Consider the following 21,484-nt stretch of genomic DNA (forward strand, 5'->3'; position numbering starts at 1 on the left):
TTAACCCATGTCGGGCAGCCGCTGTCGGGATTCCAACCGCCGGGCAGGCGCCCGGTGGTAAATCATACCGATTCCATGTGTTTCCACATACATCTCTTCCCAGGCATATGACGGAAACCTCGTGGATTCCGTCACTTCCCGGGCAACCAGCCAATCAGAGGCCGCTCTAGAGTAAGTGGCCACTGTTTGGCCGTGAGCCGCTTGGCTTTCAATCAACAGCCACATGGCTCACAGCCACTAAGTGGCTGCTTACTTTAGACCGGCCTTTGATTGCTGCTTGGAGTAGTCTGATCATCTGATTGGCTAAAGGTTCATCTAGTGCAGTGTTGGCTAACCTTGACACTCCAGCTGTTATGGAACTACATAACCCAGCATGCACTGCTACAGTTTTGCTATTAGTGCATGCTAAAACTGTGGCAGGGCATGCTGGGATATATAGTTCCACAACAGCTGGAGTGTCAAGGTTAGCCAACACTGATCTAGTGCAACCCACTTCAAAGCTGGGAACATATTATGAACACAAAAGAGATGAACAATATCAACAATAACAAAAATCTGAGTTAAACACACCTTCAACATGTAAGGACTCCGAGCTTGATATAAGCTCTGTTCTACTAACAACTCCAAAACTGTCTCTCTGACAAACATTCACGATGACAGGTCCAGTTTAGCCTGAAAAGTTGTTTCTTCTCCCACCTGAGAAAGTGCTTCTTCCAGTTTTTGCAAGACTTGTGTATCCTTTTTTGCATAAAGCATTATCATAATGCAGCCTATTGGCAAACACTATGATAAATAGCACAATAACTTCTCATTTGATATGCAGATGAGATTCGGAGAACAACCCTGACACATTCCTTTGTATTCAAAAAATGCTAAAAAATCTGTTTCCAGTCGGCTAAGTGTGTTCAAAGTCATCTTTGAATATTTACCTGTTAATTAGTGGGTTTATTACAATCTGGTTTCATTACTGCAGCGTAACTAAGCCCCCAGAGTTATAAGAGTTAATAAATTCGCAAATTAATCATAGTGTTCAAACAGTAATTAAAATGTATTCGGTATGACATTGGCAATTAAAAGAGTTTTGCAATTATAAATGCCATAGACGGGCTCTGAAAGCACTGCGGGGAGGAGTGGGCTCCTTGGCTGGCTCGCCAATTATTGCCTAAACTCAGTGGATTAATTTTTAGCACTTTATAGTACAGAGAAACTTTTTATTTTTTTTGCAATTGAGTGATTTAATGAATGAATACGTTACCTTAGAATTACCTTTTGACGATCCCTGTAAGTACGGCTGGCAGGCACGGTAGCAAGTTCCCCAGGGAAGAAATGAAGTTTAATATTACTTTTAAAAAGTCTTCCTATCTCTCATTTTCTGCGTACAGCTGCTCCTCTCCTAACTCTGCTAATTATAATAATGAGCAGTAAAGTGGTCCATGGATAATTTTAGCTATTCATTACCATCCGAATGGTTATGGCAAAATCCCATTGCACTTGGCGTTATTTTAATTACTTTTATTGCATTTTTTTTTTATTTTACATATTAGCCGGATACATTTCAGGCTCACAAACACTACAGTGGTATATGGGCCTAATTCAAGGGATGTAGGCAAACCCAATGATTTACGTAAATCTCCGACTTTTATTGAACTGCGCAGACGCGGGTCCCGTACTGCGCCTGTGCCTCCGACTTTTATTGAACTGCGCAGGCGCGGGTCCCGTACTGCGCCTGTGCCGATCGGGTCCTGCATCATCGGACGCAGGGCGGCTGCAGACATCTGGTGATTTGCAATTTGGAGGCGGGGAGGGGGGCAGTGATGGTGAACGTCTTGCAAAACAGGGGCATGTCAGCACCATTTTGTAGGCGTGCGGAGTTCAGGGTCTGCGTCCTCCGACGCAGCTTCACCGGCCCCGGCACTGTGAAAACACTAGCTACCCTGAGTAACCTGAGGGTTACTCAGATGACAGATTGCCACACAGATGAAGTCGCGGGGAAGGAGGGTTAGGTTTAGGCACCCCCTGGGGAACTTTGGGTTAGGCACCCCCGGGGGGAGGTTAGGGTTGGGCACCATCCTGGGAGGGTTAGATTTAGGGTGCGGGAAGGGGGGTTAGGTTTAGGCACTCACCGGGGGGGACTTAGGGTTAGGCACCACCCTGGGAGTTTTAGGATTAGGCACCACCAAGGTAGGTTAGGGAAGAGGGGGGTTAGCATACTTACGAGCCCCTGTTGGGATGTCCTCCCTTTGGGCTTCCGGCGTCGGTATGAGAACCGGCAGCTGTTCAGCTGTCAGTATATCATACCGATTCCGTTGTCAGTTATTGCTGCAATTTACTAAGTTACCCAGTGGTGCAGATCGGCAGCGGTGAGAGCATACTTGCCTACTTTGATAAGCCCGGAAAGGAGTTGCCTGGACGGTGATGGGGTCCTTATTAGACCCCACCCCCTAGAGGAAAAATGCCAGAAATTACGCTTCTATAAAGAGGGTGTGGGGCCAAATGATGCAGTTATCATAGAATTGCAATAAATTGGCCCCGCCCCTACCAATGGACCACGACTCACTGCATTATTCTCCCCATCATACCCACTTCAGTAGGAAGTGGGCAGGATGCGTGAGAAACACCCACTCTTCCGGGAGCCCGGGGGAGGACTAGACATTTTTTGAGTCTTCCGCAGGTTACGGGAGAGTAGGGAAGAATGGGTAAGAGGAGTCTTACCTCTTTGTCTGCCAGTCCTACATGTATTTAATTTCAAGGTAATTTTAATAAACAATGTTTTCAAATAGGAGATCACCACTAATTACTCATTTGCATGATATATCAGTAATAGGGTCATATTCATCATCACTTAATTTCTACAACAGCAGGTGAGAATGCACATTTTCACCTACTTTTGGGGCAATTCATTATAAAGGTAACGCAGGAGATAACACAAATATCTCCTGCTTACCTTCCTTTGGCGGAATGGCCCGCTGTCCCCATACACTAGTATCACAGATATCTCCTGCTTACCTTCCTCTCCCGGAATGGCCGCTGTCCCCATACACTAGTATCACAGATATCTCCTGCTTACCTTTCGCTCCCGGAATGGCCCGCTGTCCCCATACACTAGTATCACAGATAACTCCTACTTACCTTCCTCTCCCGGAATGGCCCGCTGTCCCCATACACTAGTATCACAGATATCTCCTACTTACCTTCCTCTCCCGGAATGGCCCGCTGTCCCCATACACTAGTATCACAGATATCTCCTGCTTACCTTTCTCTCCCGGAATGGCCCACTGTCCTCATACACTAGTATCACAGATATCTCCTGCTTACCTTTCTCTCCCGGAATAACCCGCTGTCCCCATACACTAGTATCACAGATATCTCCTACTTACCTTCCTCTGGCTGAATGGCCCGCTGTCTCCATACACTAGTATCACAGATATCTCCTGCTTACCTTCCTCTGGCAGAATGGCCCTGTCCCCATACACTAGTATCACAGATATCCCCTGCTTACCTTTCCCTCCCGGAATGGCCCGCTGTCCCCATACACTAGTATCACAAATATCTCCTGCTTACCTTCCTCTGGCGGAATGGCCTCCCGTCCCCATACACTAGTATGGGGACCTGAATTCATCAAGCTCCAAAAATTACAATATTTTCGGAGCTTGATTGCGGGAGCATTCGCCATTTTCCCTGTGGGAAGGAGTCCTGGGTCACGAAGATGGATACTTCCATATCCCTCCGCCCCTGCCCGATCCTACTACCGGACGCCGGGGCAACTAGAGTTCACTCAGCACTGCCAAATCAGACTCGGCATTGCTAAGTTTCACTTCATTTTTAATGCGGATGTGAAATGTTTTACGGAAATTCACAAACTAGAGATGGCGTTGTCCTGTAGGGGCCAAGCGGCTTGGTAAATTTGATAGCTTAAAATTGGATATCGATGATATCTGCTGCGATCCCTCTGTACCACATCTGGGGATTCTTAATATTTTCGGGTATTCCTTAAAATGTCTGTGTTCAGGGAATATCCCTCAAATATTATTTGATAAATAGGCCCCAATATACTAAATAAAATATAAATGTTACTATTGCATGATCTCTCTATTATTTGATAGCTCATGAAAATTAGTATATAGTGGATCTCCTATTTTGTTTATTAGAAATCATTTTGAAATTAGAGCCCTCAATTATTTAGAGTTTGCACGTTTTTGGGGGGGATATCATTCATCCATCATATAATTTTTGGGGGGTCCCTAGTCCAGCGTCGGAGATAAACAAATCTATCTTGCTGTATACCCTGGAACTGTTTGGGAAGTTCCTATTCTCCTGAGCTGCAGGACACATACCACGTTTAAAATAAATAAATTAATAATATTAATAATAAAAAAATAAATAAAATCACAATATATATATATATATATTATATATATATATAAAGTCAGAAATCTACTGCACTCGCCACTCCCAGATTTGGGGTGCAGACCTGCACTCGCCATTACCAGGCATGGGGTGCAAGTGGCTTGTGATCACATTGCTTAGATAAGTAAAAACAGAAAACTCAGCACTCACCTTTGTTAAATCACTCACAATAATATATAAATAAATAATGGGGTTTTGGTTCATGGATTGATCAATGCATTTAAACCTGCAGCCCTCATCACAGGACCCCACTTCCCTGCAGGTCCTACACTATCTGTCACACTGATGGAAACCTGGTAGCTGCTATCACAGAGTTTAAACTGAAAAAAATGTTAACTGGTTTATATATATATATATATATATAGATAGATAGATAGATAGATAGATAGATATAATATATACACACACAAATGTTACATTTAAATAAATTAAGCATTTTTTTTTCTGTGGGATGCCCCAAGCTAGCGATAACAAAGCGAGGATTGTGACCCTACATGTACCACTCCGATCCTTCTTACGTAGAATACACGCCAGTTACTTAATCTGGCAGGGTCTATACCATGGGTGTTTGCGTTGGAGATGGGGCTTATCTATATTTAACGAATGTGAGTTATTTCTGAAAACAAACTATATTCTAGATTAGTGATGTTAATGTGGTGAAGACTGTAGACTTCCAGACAGTGCAGGACTGCAGCAAGTTCTACACTCATCATTGTAATTCTACAGGCACTTGCTTGTTTTCTTCTGCGAATTTCACGCACCCTGAAAATTACCTGCTCTTTCCAAGTGCATATTAGACTACTTCAGTGTAGCTGTCCCATCCCGTAATGTATGTGGAAGGTAATCTTGGAGGGGCCATTCGCTCCTCTGAAAGCAGATATAAGATACTGATTACCGCCTAAGTAGTTCTACCATCCAGTGACTTCTGGCTATGAGTCAGTATCGTGCTGCGGGCTCTTATTATGTATGATTCCTTAGACATGACTTGGAAATCCTTTCAGCATTCAGAAAATTGTTAGTTCCAGAAGAAATTAAGTTGCAGGTGTCCTTCAGACAAGAAGACGCTTCTGCCCTTAATGTATCACATAGAGGAAAGTTGTTGATCATTTTTGTAATCAGTCAATGTGAGTCTACAGTATTTTTTTTAAAGACACAGTGTATACATGTAAAAGTAAGACAGAGGTGCGCATTTGGGGAACTACCTTCTGGATAGTATTTGTACCGTACCCAATGTATAGATGTGGGGATAAGTTTATCTGATCAGGCAGTATCTGGAATACTCCCAAGACCCAGGTATATAGACCGTCACAAGCGTGTGGCGCACTTATGTCATGGAATATGCTGTAGGAAGTAAGATATGCAGCATTAATAGCGTAGCATTACTGTCTCACAGCTCTGGGGTCAGTAGTTTGCTACCAACTAGAGACTTTCCTGCGTGGGCTTCCTCTGGGTGCTCCAGTTTCCTCCCACAATCCGCAGACATACTGTACTGGTAGATGAATTGGTTGTATCATAATTAACCCTGGTGCGTGTAGTAGAGACTATAGACTATGAACTCCACTGGGACATAAACTGACGTGAATGATAAAATATTCTCTAAAAAGTGCTTTGTAATATGGAGGTGTTATATAAATAGCAATAAATACTCCACAAATGATGGTGATACTGGTCCCATTCTTTCAGTGCTGTATCGGGCCAAAATGTGCCCTGTTCTGGCCCCGCCACCCAAACATGTGACGTTATGACATCACAACAAGGGGGGCAGAACCGCCGGAACCAAGGAGAAGCCAAACGTCCAAAAGGTCCCTGATGCAAAACCATGGGTGAAACAGAGGTAACGTGATCTCGAGATTGCGTTATCTAGCGGCGAAAGGCAAGAGTTTTCACCGATTGATAAATAGAGCTTAGCCGCTGTCCCCATACAGTCCAAGGGGACAGCGTTAACCCTTTCATAAATAGGGAGAAGCTGCGACAGGGTCTTTTACAGTCGTTTACACCAGCAAAGATGCTCTTAAATGCATGATAAATAGATGACTATAAGTTTGTTGAGACTGGTACTGAAATAGGTTAAAATCAAGCAGGCTGTTATTTGTCTTAGTTCTATCTAAAGAAGAATCAAATCCTAATTTAAAAACAAAAATATAGACCATAATCAAAGGCGCTAAAACAAACCATAATTATATATATAAAAAAAATACAAATGCAAGAATAAATGCATAACATATAATAAATAAAGGTCTCAATGACTGCCTCGTGGAATAGTCACCCTTAGCCTAGTACAGTCATGCCTCATCTCGGTCCTCAAGGCACACTAACAGTCCTGGTTTTAGTGATATCCATGCTTCAACACAGATGGTTAAATCAAAATAACTGAGGTTCTAATTAAGGCACCTGTGCTCAAGTATGGCTATCCTTAAAGCCTGGACTGTTAGTGTACCTTGAGGACCGTGGTTGGGAACCCCTGGCCTAGTATGTTACACATTTGTCCCTTGAGAAGCCTGGAACCACTCAGTGGCTGCGTCACAATATCTTTGCAATGCGGGCAGACATTAATCGGAGCTTCAGACACTTTAGAGGTATATTTACTAAAGGTCTATTTTAATCGATTTAAAATAGATCATTGTCGATGTTGTGCATCTGGGGCTAAATTACACATTTACTAATAGGCAATTTTTTTTTATGTTTAAGTATTAGTAAATGTGTGATTTAGCGGTCTATTCATTATGTAAATTATCCGGGTCCGGGCGGACCCTGATAATTAACATTCCTACTAGCAGCAAGTGCCGGAGCACTTCATCAATGCTTCGGCGCGGAGACAGGTGATCCGAAAATCAGCTGTCTCCCCGAATTTTTTCACCACTCCTTTCGGAGCAGTGACACGTAGCGCTGCCTGCTTGAACTAGAGTAAGCGGCTACCGGCAGAAAGGAGCCGGACAGGGACAGAGGGATCTGCAAGGATCCCTCTTCGCACCACGGTACTCCTTCCCATAGGGTACAGGAACAAACGCCATCTGAAGATGGCGAATGCTCCTGCAGTCAAGCTCTGAAAATATAGTATTTTCGGAGCTTGATGAATATAAGTACCCATACTAGTGTATGGGGACAGCGGGCCATTTCGGGGGAGAAAAAAGTAAGCAGGAGATATTAGAGATATCTCCTGCGTTACCTTTATGATGAATGGCCCCAAAACTCACTTTCTCTGAAAGTAGGTGATAATGTTCATTTTCACCTGCTTTTGTAGAAATTAAGTGATAATGAATAGACCCGATGTTGATCGATTTTAAATCAAAATCGACTTTTAGTAAAAATAGCACACAGAAGAATGTATTGAACCAGTCTAGGATTGTATGAGCTTTCTCTTCATTGATGATGTGTCTCTTTATACATCCAACTAGAAAACGTAACACTACAATTCTTCTACTTCAGCATAAAAGAAAAAAAAAGATAAGATTGACAAAATATTGCACTATGTTTACCAAGAAAATCTTTCACATATACTAATCTTTGTACTAGTAATTATACAGTGAGACTTATGTAATAAGCCTGCGGGAACTCTGAGTCTTCTGGGTTTTTTTTTTTTGAGTGGCAATCTTATTACCAGCTTGGTTTTGCCTTTAAAATGTTTGCCACTTTAAAAATACAGGAAGACTCACAGAAGTTCCCGCATCGGTTGCAAGTCGCAGGCTTATTACATAAGCCCCCATGCTCTGACTGTTTTTAGGTAGTGAACAAAATGATGTCTGCATGTCTACGATAAACTTATGTCACTCTCTTTTCTCCACATTGTTTTAAGCAGGTTTGCTGATGCTCAGTGTGTGTATCTGATGTTTACAGACTCTCTCTGTTAAAAACTACAGGTTCACCCCATACGAGTGGTATAACCCACACCCCTGCAACCCTGACTCAGATGTGGTGGAAAACAATTTTACGTTGCTAAATAGTTTCTGGTTTGGAGTTGGAGCTCTCATGCAACAAGGTACTAAGGTCACAACTTTATTGTCAGACACATCCCACAGTCTGCTTGGGGTCTTCAGTGCTGGTAAACTCCTCCTTCGTACCCCCCATCATAAGCTGTAAACCCTTATGTTAGCTTGCTGATATCTCACCTGTTACTAATAATGAGGATGCTGATGGTGTAAAGAATTGCGGCTCTGTGCACTTCTGGGTACTCAATGCTGCAACAATCTAATAAAAACTCATTTTCAGACATTCTAAATGGCAAGGATTTTACTTAAAGCCATGATGGACAAGAATATATAAAATTCAAATTTAGCAGCCAATGGAATCATTACGTATCCAGGGAAGAGGGGCATCTATTAGCTTCAGTAGAAATACTTTCAAAAAGTTGACAGCAGTAGGTGCTAGCGGACATTTTTTGGCGTTTTGCCTCTGGCTCTTTGGATTTCCAGCACTAACGTAAAGCAATGATCAGACATTCTGTAACATGAAGAAATGAATAGGTAACAGCCATACCTACCGGCTCTTTATATCCATTCTGAGGCCCTTTAAGAATAGCACCCACAGGCCCCCATTTATTAACGAGTTTTATCACCAAAATGAGTGATACATTTCACTGTGTATGATAAATGGTGCGCCAGCCAATCAGCTCCCAACTGTCATTTTTCTAACAGTTGACAGTTGGGAGCTGATTGGCTGGAGCATCATTTATTGTACACAGTGAACTTTATCACTCGTTTTGGTGATAACTCGTTAAGAAATGAGGCCCTCAGTGTCTACTTATCATTCCAGTCCATGATTTGTTAGTGATGTCAGAGGTCCGTCTATGATTGGTCGGTGATATCAGAGAGTTAGCACAGGGCATTCACACAGTCTATCTATCTGGTCAGTCCATTATTGGTTGGTGATGTCAGAGAGTTAAGGGGGGTATCCACTAGACGATAAAGTTGAATGATTGAAGAACGATAATGATAAAATCGTTCGATAATCGTTCAAACATCATTTGAACATCGTTTGAACATCGTTTGAACATCGTTTGCAAATTGTGCAGTAATTGTTTCTAACGATGTACGATGCGCGCTCCCGCTGGTCATTTGATCGTCTCCTCCATCAACTGAACATGCAGGTCAATTTCACTTGATTGCTTACAAATCGTTTACACATCGTTTACACATCGTTCACGCTGAACGATCAAACGATGAACCACTATCTGCCCACTATAGCTGAAAGCTCTCAATCACAGATTGAAACAACATAGTTTATCGTTAGATCTTTTGCAAATCATTTGCAAATCTTTTGCAAGTTGTTCAGAGTGGAAGATCATATTTCAAGGGAAACTTCAAGGGAAAATCGTTAAGAGGTTGGACAGGGATAAAATCGTCTAGTGGATGCCCCCCCTTAGTGCAGGGCATTCACACAGTCTATGTATTGGGTCAGTCCATGATTGGTTGGTGATGTCAGAGAGTTAGTGCAGGACATTCACACAGTCTATGTATTGGGTCAGTCCATGATTGGTTGGTGATGTCAGAGAGTTAGTGCAGGGCATTCACACAGCCTATGTACCAGGTCTGTCTATGATTGCTCGGTGATGTCAGATTGTTAGCACAGGGCATTCACACAGTCTATGTATCTGGTCAGTCCATGATTGGTTGGTGATGTCAGATAGTTAGTGCAGGGCATTCACACAGTCTGTGTATTGGATCAGTCCATGATTGGTTGGTGCTGTCAGAGAGTTAGTGCAGGGCATTCACACAGCCTATGTACCAGGTCTGTCTATGATTGCTCGGTGATGTCAGATTGTTAGCACAGGGCATTCACACAGTCTATGTATCTGGTCAGTCCATGATTGGTTGGTGATGTCAGATAGTTAGTGCAGGACATTCACACAGTCTGTGTATTGGATCAGTCCATGATTGGTTGGTGCTGTCAGAGAGTTAGTGCAGGGCATTCACACAGCCCATGTACCAGGTCCGTCTATGATTGGTTGGTGATGTCAGAGAATTAACACAAGGCATTCACACAGTCTATGTATTGGGTCAGTCCATGATTGGTTGGTGATGTCAGAGAGTTAGTGCAGTTCATTCACACAGTCTATGTATTGGGTTAGTCCATGATTGGTTGGTGATGTCAGAGAGTTAGTGCAGTTCATTCACACAGTCTGTGTATTGGGTCAGTCAGTGATTGGTTGGTGATGTTAGAAAATTAGTTCAGTACATTCACACAGTCATTGTATCACGTAAGTCCATGATTGGTTGGTGTTGTCAGAGAGTTAGTGCAGTGCATTCACATAGTCTTTGTATTGGGTCAGTCATGATTGGATAATGGTAATAGAGAGTTGATCGGATGGTGATATCTTTCCGGTAGCCAAAATGGTAGATTAAGCTAGGATTTTTGTATGTGATGTAAAGCTTCTCTGTAATGTGCAATGATAAAGTGCATCTCTCTTTTGGGACTGTGGTCATTTCGTGAGTTTCCGTGGAACTGTCATTGTTCTTATGACTATATTCCCCATTTTATAATGCTAGAAAATAAAGGTGTTATTAACAATGAAACTCTGTAACACAAATTACTACATATTACACAGCTGTTAGCATTATTTGTATTGTGCATGTGCATTTGTACAGTAAAAACATTTATTCATTGGCAATAAAAAGTGATTCTTTATATTTCCTTTTAGTTCAATATGTAATCAGTTAGCATAAATAATAGAAAGCAATGTATTTAATGCACCTATGGCCATAGAGGAGGCAGCCATTTTATCTACTTATCAATGTACTAATAACTAGTGACATCACTGCGGTACCCAATGTGTCTAGTCAGGTACACAACGTAGGCAGCCATTTTATCTACATTCATGAATTGCTACTATGCACTAGGAACATCACTGCGGCAACAAGTGTGTCTACTCAGGTACACAACCAAGGCAGCCATTTTAATTCTCATATTACAGTGCAGCTTAAAAGTTCACTAGGAAAGACGTGCCCTAGTGATGACTGCTGTAGTTACTTTATAGCTTACCTACCTACTATTTTGCTGCTGCTTTCTGGGAAATCCTAGAGGGAGGCACAGGGGGCAAGTGTGTGTTGAGTGTTGGGGCAATTCGCATATTCTCTGCCCTGCTACAAAATGCTGTGACTCGCGGCATCACGCAGCGAGGCAATAATGACGCGAATCCCTTCCATACACGTTTATGATTTGTAGCATCGAGCAGGGGAGATGGCATATTGATGCGTTTCACATTGTAGGAGAATAGGCAAGTAGGGTTTACAGGCCGCAACCTCATGAATATTTACTTAGCCCACAAAATGGCTGCACCCATCATCTGTAGACAAAGGATCCACTTTAATACATGTGTAAATGCACGGTGGGAATTGTAGAGCAAGGACAGTTTCTGATGTATTTTACTTTTAATTCACAAGAGCAGCTCCATAGACAGCGTTGATCATTCTTTCCGATTACTCGTTCCATCCTTGCTAAAACATGAATGGGGCACATCAAACCTGACGTTGTCGCATGCGACCGCCGGAGCGCGTTTATCGTGCATACAGACTGCACGATATGTCGTTACGATTTGTCCAAATCGTAACGAAAACATCCCAGTGTGTACCCGGCTTTATAACAAGGGCAACCAAAATATACAAATGTATTCTATGAAAGTGGGGTTCTCTTTTACAGGGTTACTCCTATGTTGTAGGTAACCCTCAGCTAATCAGTGACACCACACCGCCTTATAGCTACATATCCATTCATAGTTATGCAAAGGACTGGTGATTAATTACAGATGGGAAGGTACTGTAATCTAAGAACAAAATAGTATGTCTATAATATTATGCAAATTCGATGAAAACCCTTATGTACGGTAACGGTAATAATAGAGTGTGCACCGACTTCCTGATTTTTAATTGGTGCATGGGTGATCAGTGTCTGTGAAATACATTATAAATAGTCTAATCCCAGTAACAGAACGTTACAGAGAATGATCTAATCACTCATCAATCACACGCGTGCCTGTTACCTTCCGTAACCGAGAGAAACAGCCATCCGATCCTCACATTTTCTTATTGCTTTCTTTCTATTTTATTCTTAATAAAAATAAGTTATTCCTTAGTGATGGGTGTACAGAGGTTCTCTACATCAATTGTGTCTGTCAAATAAATCACTAGATCATAGAACTCCGATGGAGAATAATAATATTGTATTATTGCTAAATACTAGAGATGTCTGTGTGGACCCCCGTGTTTTGGTTTTGGTAAAACCACCCTCTAATGTTTTGGTTTGGTTTTGTTATTGTTTTTAGGGTTAAAAACAGCTAAAATCATGTAATTTGGACCTGGTTACATGTAATCCAAAACCCGAGATCTGTTTTTTTTATCCGAAATTACGTGTTTTATATGTTAATGTCTGCAACTGTTCACCCGGCATAGAGACGACCACTACCGCTTTCGCAATCCTGCGTATACATCGGTAACATTGAGTAACATCGGACCCGCACGCAGAATTACAGCAGGTCTGACCCGTCTCTCGTCGCACGCAGTGAGTACTTTATGCACGCCCAGTAAACGGCGTTCAAATGGACAGGCACGCCTGCGTTTCTCCAACCACTCTCCCGTCGCCACCCCCAAATGCTCGCATCCTATCACTCACGCTGTGATGGCTTTGTATCTGCGTACGTTATCACAGTGCGAATGCAATACTGCCCGACGCACTGTGATGCATACGCATGCTTAGTACGTACCATCGGCCGATCTACGTATGCTGTTGCCGTTGCGATCCATGATGAATCAGGCCCTTAGTACATATGTATATAACAAATTAAAGGAGAATCCCAACTTGATCTTCCAGGCAGTTATTGTTGTTGCCGTTCGATGCAGCAACAGATACAGTTTGTTTTCCTGTGGTTTATCTGCTTCCACTACCAGGGTCGAGGAAGGCTGCATGATAAAGCTGTTTACTGGTGTCTCATCCTCTGTGAAATATTTTTGCATGGCGATGTCTAATTTTGGAGAAGCAGCCAATTGTCAGATTGCGAGACATCCCCTGGTTAAACACATTACCGCTTATGAATGACTATGCCTGTGGCCAAGCATTAATTTCGTTAAAATATGTTTCATCATTAACGAGGCATAGAAAATATATCCCAACATTTGCTAGAGGGGAAAATCTTTTTTTTTTTTACAACCGTTTCGTGTCGTTTTTTTATTTTTTTTTCCATTTTATATGTAGCTGAAAAAAACTGCCTATTTTTTGTCCTAACACATTGTCCATAATAACAAGTTAATTGTGTACTGTTACCGTATCATTTTATATACAACCATTTTTGAATTTACAACTTGAACGGCAACTAAAGGGCTGCTATCAAGAAACATTACAAGGGCAAATCACATATCTCAACATTTAGACATGCAAAATATGGAGAAATTAAGCCCCGTCACAGCTCCGTCCAAACTCTGCACAGATCCTCCCCAATTTACCTATAATTGGGCAAACTCCACCCATTTAAGGGTAGCTCCACCCCTTTTGAGGCTCATGATTCGGAACTGTTGCTGAACACAGGGGACATATATCAAGCAACCAATTAGCTTCTGACTGTCATGTTATAGGCTGTGCTAGATATATAATAGCTTGAAGCTGATTGGTTGCTCAAAGGTTTAATACAGTACTCCTTTTTCATTTTTTTTTCTTTATTAAAAACCAGTGAGGAGCCTGCACTATTTAACACTATGTACAACATTTTTAATTAACGTTTCCTCCTAATTCCATTTTAAGCCAGTGTAAGCAGCATAAGGTTTTACAGTAACGGGCCTGTGTATTTGGCTGTGTGTTAGAAACCCCAGTTCCTTTTGTGTACATCATCCGCACCGCCTCTGGAGTTTACCAGCATCCGCCACACACTGTGGGATGCCGTGTCCGCTAGTTACCATTACCTTGGGTACATGACAGTCAGCCCCAACCAGACTCTGCTTGTCTGTCAAGGAACAAAATAAATAAATAAAAAAACAATGGCGAGTGTTTCCGTGCACAGACTGTGAGGCTCTCGTGCTGGCAAGCGAGTCACCGAAAGCCCCTTCACCACTGGAAGAACCCGGACTTCTTCAAAATGGCTGTTTCTTCCATGGGTGAAGGGGCTTGGCCTACAAAGCAATGATCAGCGTGTACCCTCTGCATTTAGTGTCATGCTCTCTTTTTTCATTGTAGAAACGTTGGTGTTGTGCTTGACGGGAAGCCAGTGTTGTTTAAATTCTCGATGATCAGACTTTCTCTTTTCTACAGAGCGTGAGCAAAGTCTGGATCAGGATTGGCTGTCATGTCTGCCATATAAAGGCACTAAAGAGACTTCAGCAAGTATTGTCTCTGACCCAGATTAATGATAGACACATTTGCATGTTCATTCTTATTCTATTTATACACTCTCAAGTGGCTTACAAGTTACAATGAACTGAATTTCTAAGCCAGGTGGTAGAACTCTCTGGTGGAAGTTCCCTCTGGTTCCTCAGGTGGTGCGTGGCAAGGCATGCTGGGAATTGTACATGCACCACCCCCGAAGAGTCAGAGAATGGATGCCGCTGAATATACTGTATGCACTAAGCATCTCACTAATGTGTCAGTCCAAGGTTTAATCTTAAAGGGGAACTATCATGGAAAGGAAAAAAAATAAACGATTCTTACAGCAAAATAATATATTTTCAATAAGGTTATTTTATAATATCACAACTGGAACAATATATAAATCAGATTTTGAGGTAAAGGCTTATGCATATTTACATAGTTATTAGGTAAAATACATGGTAATGTTTTTATTCTTAAAAAAAATAATAAATCACCGGCAAATCCAAATGAAAAAAAAAAAAGATCATAATTAAAATGTATTATTTTGCTCAATAGTTCTCCATTCAATATTTTGCTTTAATTTCTCTTTCAAAAGAATTGCACATATTTGCACAATACGGAAGGAATTCAATTCAGTGAAATGTGCGACATGATTTTCGGCTGCGTGCATTACCGCTTAATATGGTAACCAAACATCACAAATGTTCCTATGAAACTCTATAGGGTGTGAGGGAAGTCAGCGATATTACTGGCCGCAAAGTGCCTTCGCCCAAGTGTTCTGGAGGAACTTTGCGGCCATCGCGCTGAATTGAATTCCCTTCAACAAATCCGTTTCGCTTGTATTCTACATTTTGCCTCAAAGTTTTCATAACGATATATTGGCGATTATTGTCTAAAATGGCATACAGATGGCAATTCTGTCTAGATTATTATATATATTGTAGTCCTATCTCCACATTATAGTCTAGACTCTAATAAGAATCACATCACAAATTAATGTAAGGCTTCTGTGGAACCCAATTTGCAAACAAATATTCTGCATGTAAAACATGAGATTGGTAAATGGTAGATAGATTAGTATTACATTATGAAAGCATGCATGAAAATAGCAAAGATTACATTCATTGTAAATAAACATACACAGCCTGAGAAATCGGCACACATTAAATGTCATAGCTGCTAGAGGGGTAATTATTAGAGTGGGTGGTATTTAAAGATAAATGAAACCTTATGGTTTTGGCCAATGGAAATTAAATAATTTCCCTCATCTTTTTACTAACAGTGATTAAGCATCTATAAACATACTCAGTGGTGAGATGGACTAAGCCTTGGAGAGAGAGAAAGTGTAGAGTGATAAAGTACCAACCAACCAGCTCTTGTCCTGGCAGTGACCACAGCTTCAATTATAGTTCTCTAACTTTGTAGGTGGCAGATCAGTTGGGTTAGCGGTTACATTTTCATATACATCCCTGCCACCCCCCCCACGCCTTTCCCCAATCTCCTTAAAGTGTGAAAATTTTAATAGGAGCAAATTAAGAAAGATATTTCCTTTCAATTACACACATTGGGCCTGCATAAAAGATGGACGGTAATGCACACACGACTGGGCTTATTTCCGCAGTGCGACTGCGTCTTTATGCTAATCTGATGCTTTGCATATGAAGGTATGATTCAGCAAGGATCGATATTGCATTCGCAGTAACGATTACGCACGCAGTCTCACTGCGAAGATAAGCTAATGTATTGCAATCACAATGCCGTTGCAGCCTAACATAAGGACAACCCCTTTACTTTACTCACATCTGTAATACTTAGCAATATAGCGAATCCTTCGGTAACATGGAGTACCATCGCAGCCTCACGCACACTAGCACAAGGTCTGGCTAACCTCAGCGCACGCAGTGAAAGTCCAAGCTGCGTATGGCATCGTAGTGGATCATTTATGCATCAAATGCACTGACATGCCTGCGTATCACCGACCAGCCCCCCTCCCCCCGTCACCACCCCTCTAATGGTACTTCCTCTCAATCACTCTGCGATGGGTCTGTGTAATCACTGCAATCGCAGTCCAGATCACAGTGGAGCCTTTGCGCACATTCACTGTGACGCAAACTCATGCGCAGCATGCAACAAATGGCCGATTGCGTGCGTAATCGCAATAACCATCTTTGCTGAATCAGGCCCTCAGACCCAACATCGGATGAACATCGGTCGCACCATGGAACATTGCACCAGTCCTATGGAGGAGCAGAACGTCCATCTGGACATGGGCGACATCAGCCCACAATTGTCATGAGATTAAAATGAAAAATACTAAATATTTAAACATTATATTACAATGAGCTGCAATAATCCCCGTCCAGTATGTATTACTTTAACATGCCAGTGTATGGTAGTATGCCGATATATCAGTAGTAATGTGCTTTTAAAATGGACAGATAATATGCTTCCACTATTGTGTGTGAGTGCCAAAAATGACTCCTACAGATCAGTGGTAACACCCCATTAGAGAATACATAACATAAAGAGAATTTTGTGTACTTTTTGAAAAGCTTAGTAATCATTTCACTGCTATGGACAGTCCAATGTGGTGGGACCGTGCTTACTGCCCCGCCCACCTTTCCCCTCACCTCACTACATCTACCTTTTATTTTAATCAGTCCCACATCTTGTTGTATTAGCACCCACCTTCTTGTCTATCATGTCCTCCTCTCTCTCACCATTAACAGTGATGTGTCCCTCATCCTCGTGCTTCTTCCCTTTGAGCCATGGTTCTCCACATATGGTGAGGCTTAGTGGTGCCCCACATTCTGTGAGGCTAAGGGGTGCCCATAATACAGCATTAGAGTTTAGTTGGTGATACAGTGATTACAGGGCACTGACCTGAAGTCATTTTCAAACTAGACAGATCATTTGTGTTTTATGATCATTATGTGGGCTGATTAGCTATATCTGAAATAATTATATAATTATTATGTAGCACTAATAATTTTCAGCACCTGACTACTTATTTTGGACTTACTGTCTCTGCTCAATATATATGACTGTGCTCCCACACTAAGGACCTCATTCAGAGTCAGTCGTTGCGGCCGCACGGTCGTACGCCACCGATGTTCGCTAAACTGCGCATGCGTAAAATTCGTAATGCGTGTGCGCAAACTAGCTATTACGATCAGAAATTGCTCTCTCCTTCAACTTGGCCAGGTCGTTAGTTTGAGTGACAGGATGAGGCGTTTCTGGGTGGTAACAGGGGAAGGTGCTTGTGAACGGGGGAGTGGGGATCCGAACGCAGGCGTGCCTGGCTATGCAAACGGCATTTTATGGGAGTGCATAATTAACAAAGTAGTGTCATAGCACATGTGACATGGGAGGTTTTTACACTGACTTGATCGTAGTGCTTAAGAGAGGGTATGGTCAACCTTAAGGTCTACGACCAGCTCCGATGGTTCCCGATGGTCTCGATTAATCCTTATATGCCCGGAGATGACGTGTAATGGGAACGAGAAGGGGGCGTATTTTTAGTCTTACGGCCTCATCCTCCCCTCGCTCGTCCAGCTAACGATCCCATCTTAACGACGCAACTTGCGAGCGCTTCATTTGCATATCCGGCCCCTTTTACCTTACGACCGTGCGGCCGCAACGACCGACTCTGAATGAGGTCCTAAGGTTGTGTGAAATGGCCAAGTCTAGATAAGGAACAACTTCTCCACTGCTCCACAATCATCCCCCTCTCTCATACTCCTTTCCTTCCCCCCCTCTCATGTCTCATTACCCATCTAGTTGTCCTTCTCACTGCCACTCTCTTAATCCCCGCCCACTGGCATGGATTCAGTGGGGTAAAATTAACAAGGGTGTAGGTAAACTTAATATGAGGCAATTGCCACCTGTATGAGGAATGGACTGTGCACACAAACCACCTATGGTATCATGTCCCATGTCATGTTGTGTTATAACACTGCTGTGTCTTGCAACAGGATCAGAGCTAATGCCCAAAGCCCTTTCTACCAGAATAGTGGGCGGTATATGGTGGTTTTTCACCCTGATCATCATCTCTTCTTACACGGCAAACCTGGCCGCCTTCTTGACGGTGGAGAGGATGGAGTCGCCCATTGATTCTGCAGATGATCTGGCCAAACAGACGAAGATAGAGTATGGGGCTGTCAGGGATGGCTCCACCATGACCTTTTTTAAGGTGAGGAGAGGAGTGCAATTATTTATTACTGGTGTAATTATAAGTAAATGTCCATACTGATGCTCACTTACTAATCACAAACTCACTGATAAAGCACTAATTATCCAAAAAGATTTGCCAGTGTGACTGTGACCTATGAGATTTCCGTGCCCCAGTCTGGGTGAAATATTAAGCAGCTCTGCGACTTTATGCAAACGCCGCAACAAACTCCTCCCCTTGTGTACATCTGTGCGGCCAAATGTGCAAGGACCGAGACGCCCACTTTTGGCGCCCGTGCGCGCTGTAATAAAGATTGGTGTGTCCTTAGACACCATCATCAATCGCATCACCGAAACCTGCGCCAGCCCAGTGGCAGGTGCATTCTCCCAGTTCGTGTATGACCTTCTATGTGGGCAATTGAGCCTCTGTGTACACAACCGCTTTCACCAACACTGTGGCAGGTGCAGTTCCTTCGTCTGACCACGGCCCCCTATGCCTGTGCGTCTGACCATGGCCCCTATGCCTGTGGCTGTGCGTCTGACCACGGCCCCCTATACCTGTGGCTATGCGTCTGACCACGGCCCCCTATGCCTGTGGCTGTGCGACTGACCACGACCCCCTATGCCTGTGGCTATGCGTCTGACCACGGCCCCCTATGCCTGTGGCTGTGCGTCTGACCATTGCCACCTATGCCTGTGCATCTGACCACGGCACCCTATGCCTGTGGCTGTGCGTCTGACCACGGCCCCCTATGCCTGTGCGTCTGAGAATGCAGCCACTTGCACTGACACGCCCACGACACTCCCATAATATGCCCACTGATCGGCCCAATTTTATATTTAATTTTTTGCATGTGCTGAACTATGTGACAATCACGTACGTGCGAGAAAGGGGGCATGGCCTCGTGCCCACAAGGTCACATTCCCTGATACATTCCGTTTGTGGGGCTTGGCGTATCATGCCCACCCCCTCGTCACACTGGGGACTTGCCCAACGCTCCAGGAGCTGCCCAACCTCTCCGGACACAGGTGTGTGTGTGTGGATGGGTTGGGTACGGGATGCCTGCGCTCAGGATTGCGATGCCAGCATCCCGATAGGGTTAGGATACCGACACCTGTCGGAAAGTTTCCCCCACCACTAAACTTAAACCTCCCTCTCCTCTGCGAAAGCCTAACTCCCCCCCAGAAGACAAACCCAACCTCCGACCTATGCAGCCAAACCTAACCTCCCCCGCAGTGCCTAACCCTAAACCTCCCCCTAGTGCCTAACCCTAACCTTCCCCCTAACCCTGGTACTTACCTTTGGGATGCTGACGACGGGATCCTTCTGAGGGCCGACATCCCGACAGCCGGGATGTCAACTTCATCCCGCGCAGATGACGTGTGCATGTGTGCATCATCCATCTGCGTCATCCATCACCACTGCTGCACCACTGCCCGGTGACACTATCAGAGAGGGTGACACCAAAATAACAGAGCCGCTCTGCTATTTTGGTGTCACCCCCTTGAATGGTGTCACCTGGTGCGACTCGCACCACCAGGCTGACGTCAATGATCATCACGTGTACACCGGTCAGTGCATTAAGAGTTTAGCATTACAGTGACTACAAGTGGAAATTATGAACGATGTGGTTATTCACAAATTAATTGTACAATGTTCTGTTCCGAGTTTGTAATGAAGTTGTGAAGAGCTATGGAATATGTTGGCATTATATAAATAAATGTTAGTAAAATAAATAATATAATGTTGTATCAGAGACCAATCCATGGCTTTTCAATGTTTGCATTACTGTTTGAGATACATTTCCAATAAATGTTTTGTTTTATTATTTTTCTGTGAAGAAAAGCCTTTTTACCACATTCACACAGTATATGCTGGGAATGCTGTGTGTGCAGGTGCTGATGCTGCAGAGTGATGTAGGCACACACCAGCGGATGGCTCACACTATGAACGGCCCAGTTACTTGGCCAGTGGTATTGGTTTATTGAAAAATAACAGGTACAGCCGTACTCACTGTTAAATGTATACTGGCAATGGAATCAGGGTGGAGTTCTAAACAGCTCACCAACCAGTGAGTGTATGCTGCAAACAGGTAGATGTGCAGGGATCTGGAACAGCGTTATATGGAGGTATTAACCGGGTCTCTCATAGGAGCTAAGTAGGAGACTTCTGTTTCTCATCGTGTCACTCTACACAGTACACAGTAAAAACAAGATGGCCCCTGCACATGCTCCGTGGTGAGCTCTGCAGCCATGTTGGAACAGGGCATGGAGCCTCCCTGGAGTGCACTCCTCTTTCAAAAATATACAAAGGTGTAGCATGTGGCCATGGTGCAGAGACCATGGGCATTCTATGCCTTAAGCATTATACTCCTTTACCCTCTTACCCCACCCCTCTCCCACCCATGTGTGTATATAGGCAGTATACTACTTAACCCTCTCCCTCCCTTGTGTGTGTATATGTATATATATATATATATATATTAGAGATGAGCGGTTCGGATTCTGTGGAATCCGAACCGCTCCGAACATTGGGGATCCGAGTCCACCCGAACCCTGTTCGGGTGTTCACCGCCTGACTCGGATCCCCGTTCGGGGCCGAACGGCGGCCGCCTGATGTCGG

At 43.3% G+C, this 21,484-nt stretch overlaps 1 protein-coding gene across 10 annotated transcripts in view; it reads left to right on the forward strand.

Annotated features, from left to right (window-relative positions):
• GRIK1 (glutamate ionotropic receptor kainate type subunit 1) overlaps positions 1 to 21,484 on the forward strand; it is a 547,486-nt gene that overhangs the window by 458,263 nt on the left and 67,739 nt on the right. For 5 of the 10 annotated variants that reach the window (XM_088481658.1, XM_088481656.1, XM_088481659.1 and 2 more), the window contains 3 exons: positions 8,265 to 8,383; positions 14,635 to 14,706; positions 18,666 to 18,883. In XM_088481658.1, the coding sequence (XP_088337784.1) occupies positions 8,265 to 8,383; positions 14,635 to 14,706; positions 18,666 to 18,883 (409 nt within the window). The remainder of the gene's footprint in view (positions 1 to 8,264; positions 8,384 to 14,634; positions 14,707 to 18,665; positions 18,884 to 21,484) is intronic. The other 5 variants (XM_088481663.1, XM_088481665.1, XM_088481660.1 and 2 more) reach the window with 1 other exon arrangement.

This window comes from Taudactylus pleione, unplaced genomic scaffold, assembly GCF_031769625.1.
Source record: "Taudactylus pleione unplaced genomic scaffold, aTauple2 ptg000276l, whole genome shotgun sequence".
In the NCBI taxonomy this organism is placed as follows: Eukaryota; Metazoa; Chordata; class Amphibia; order Anura; family Myobatrachidae; genus Taudactylus; species Taudactylus pleione.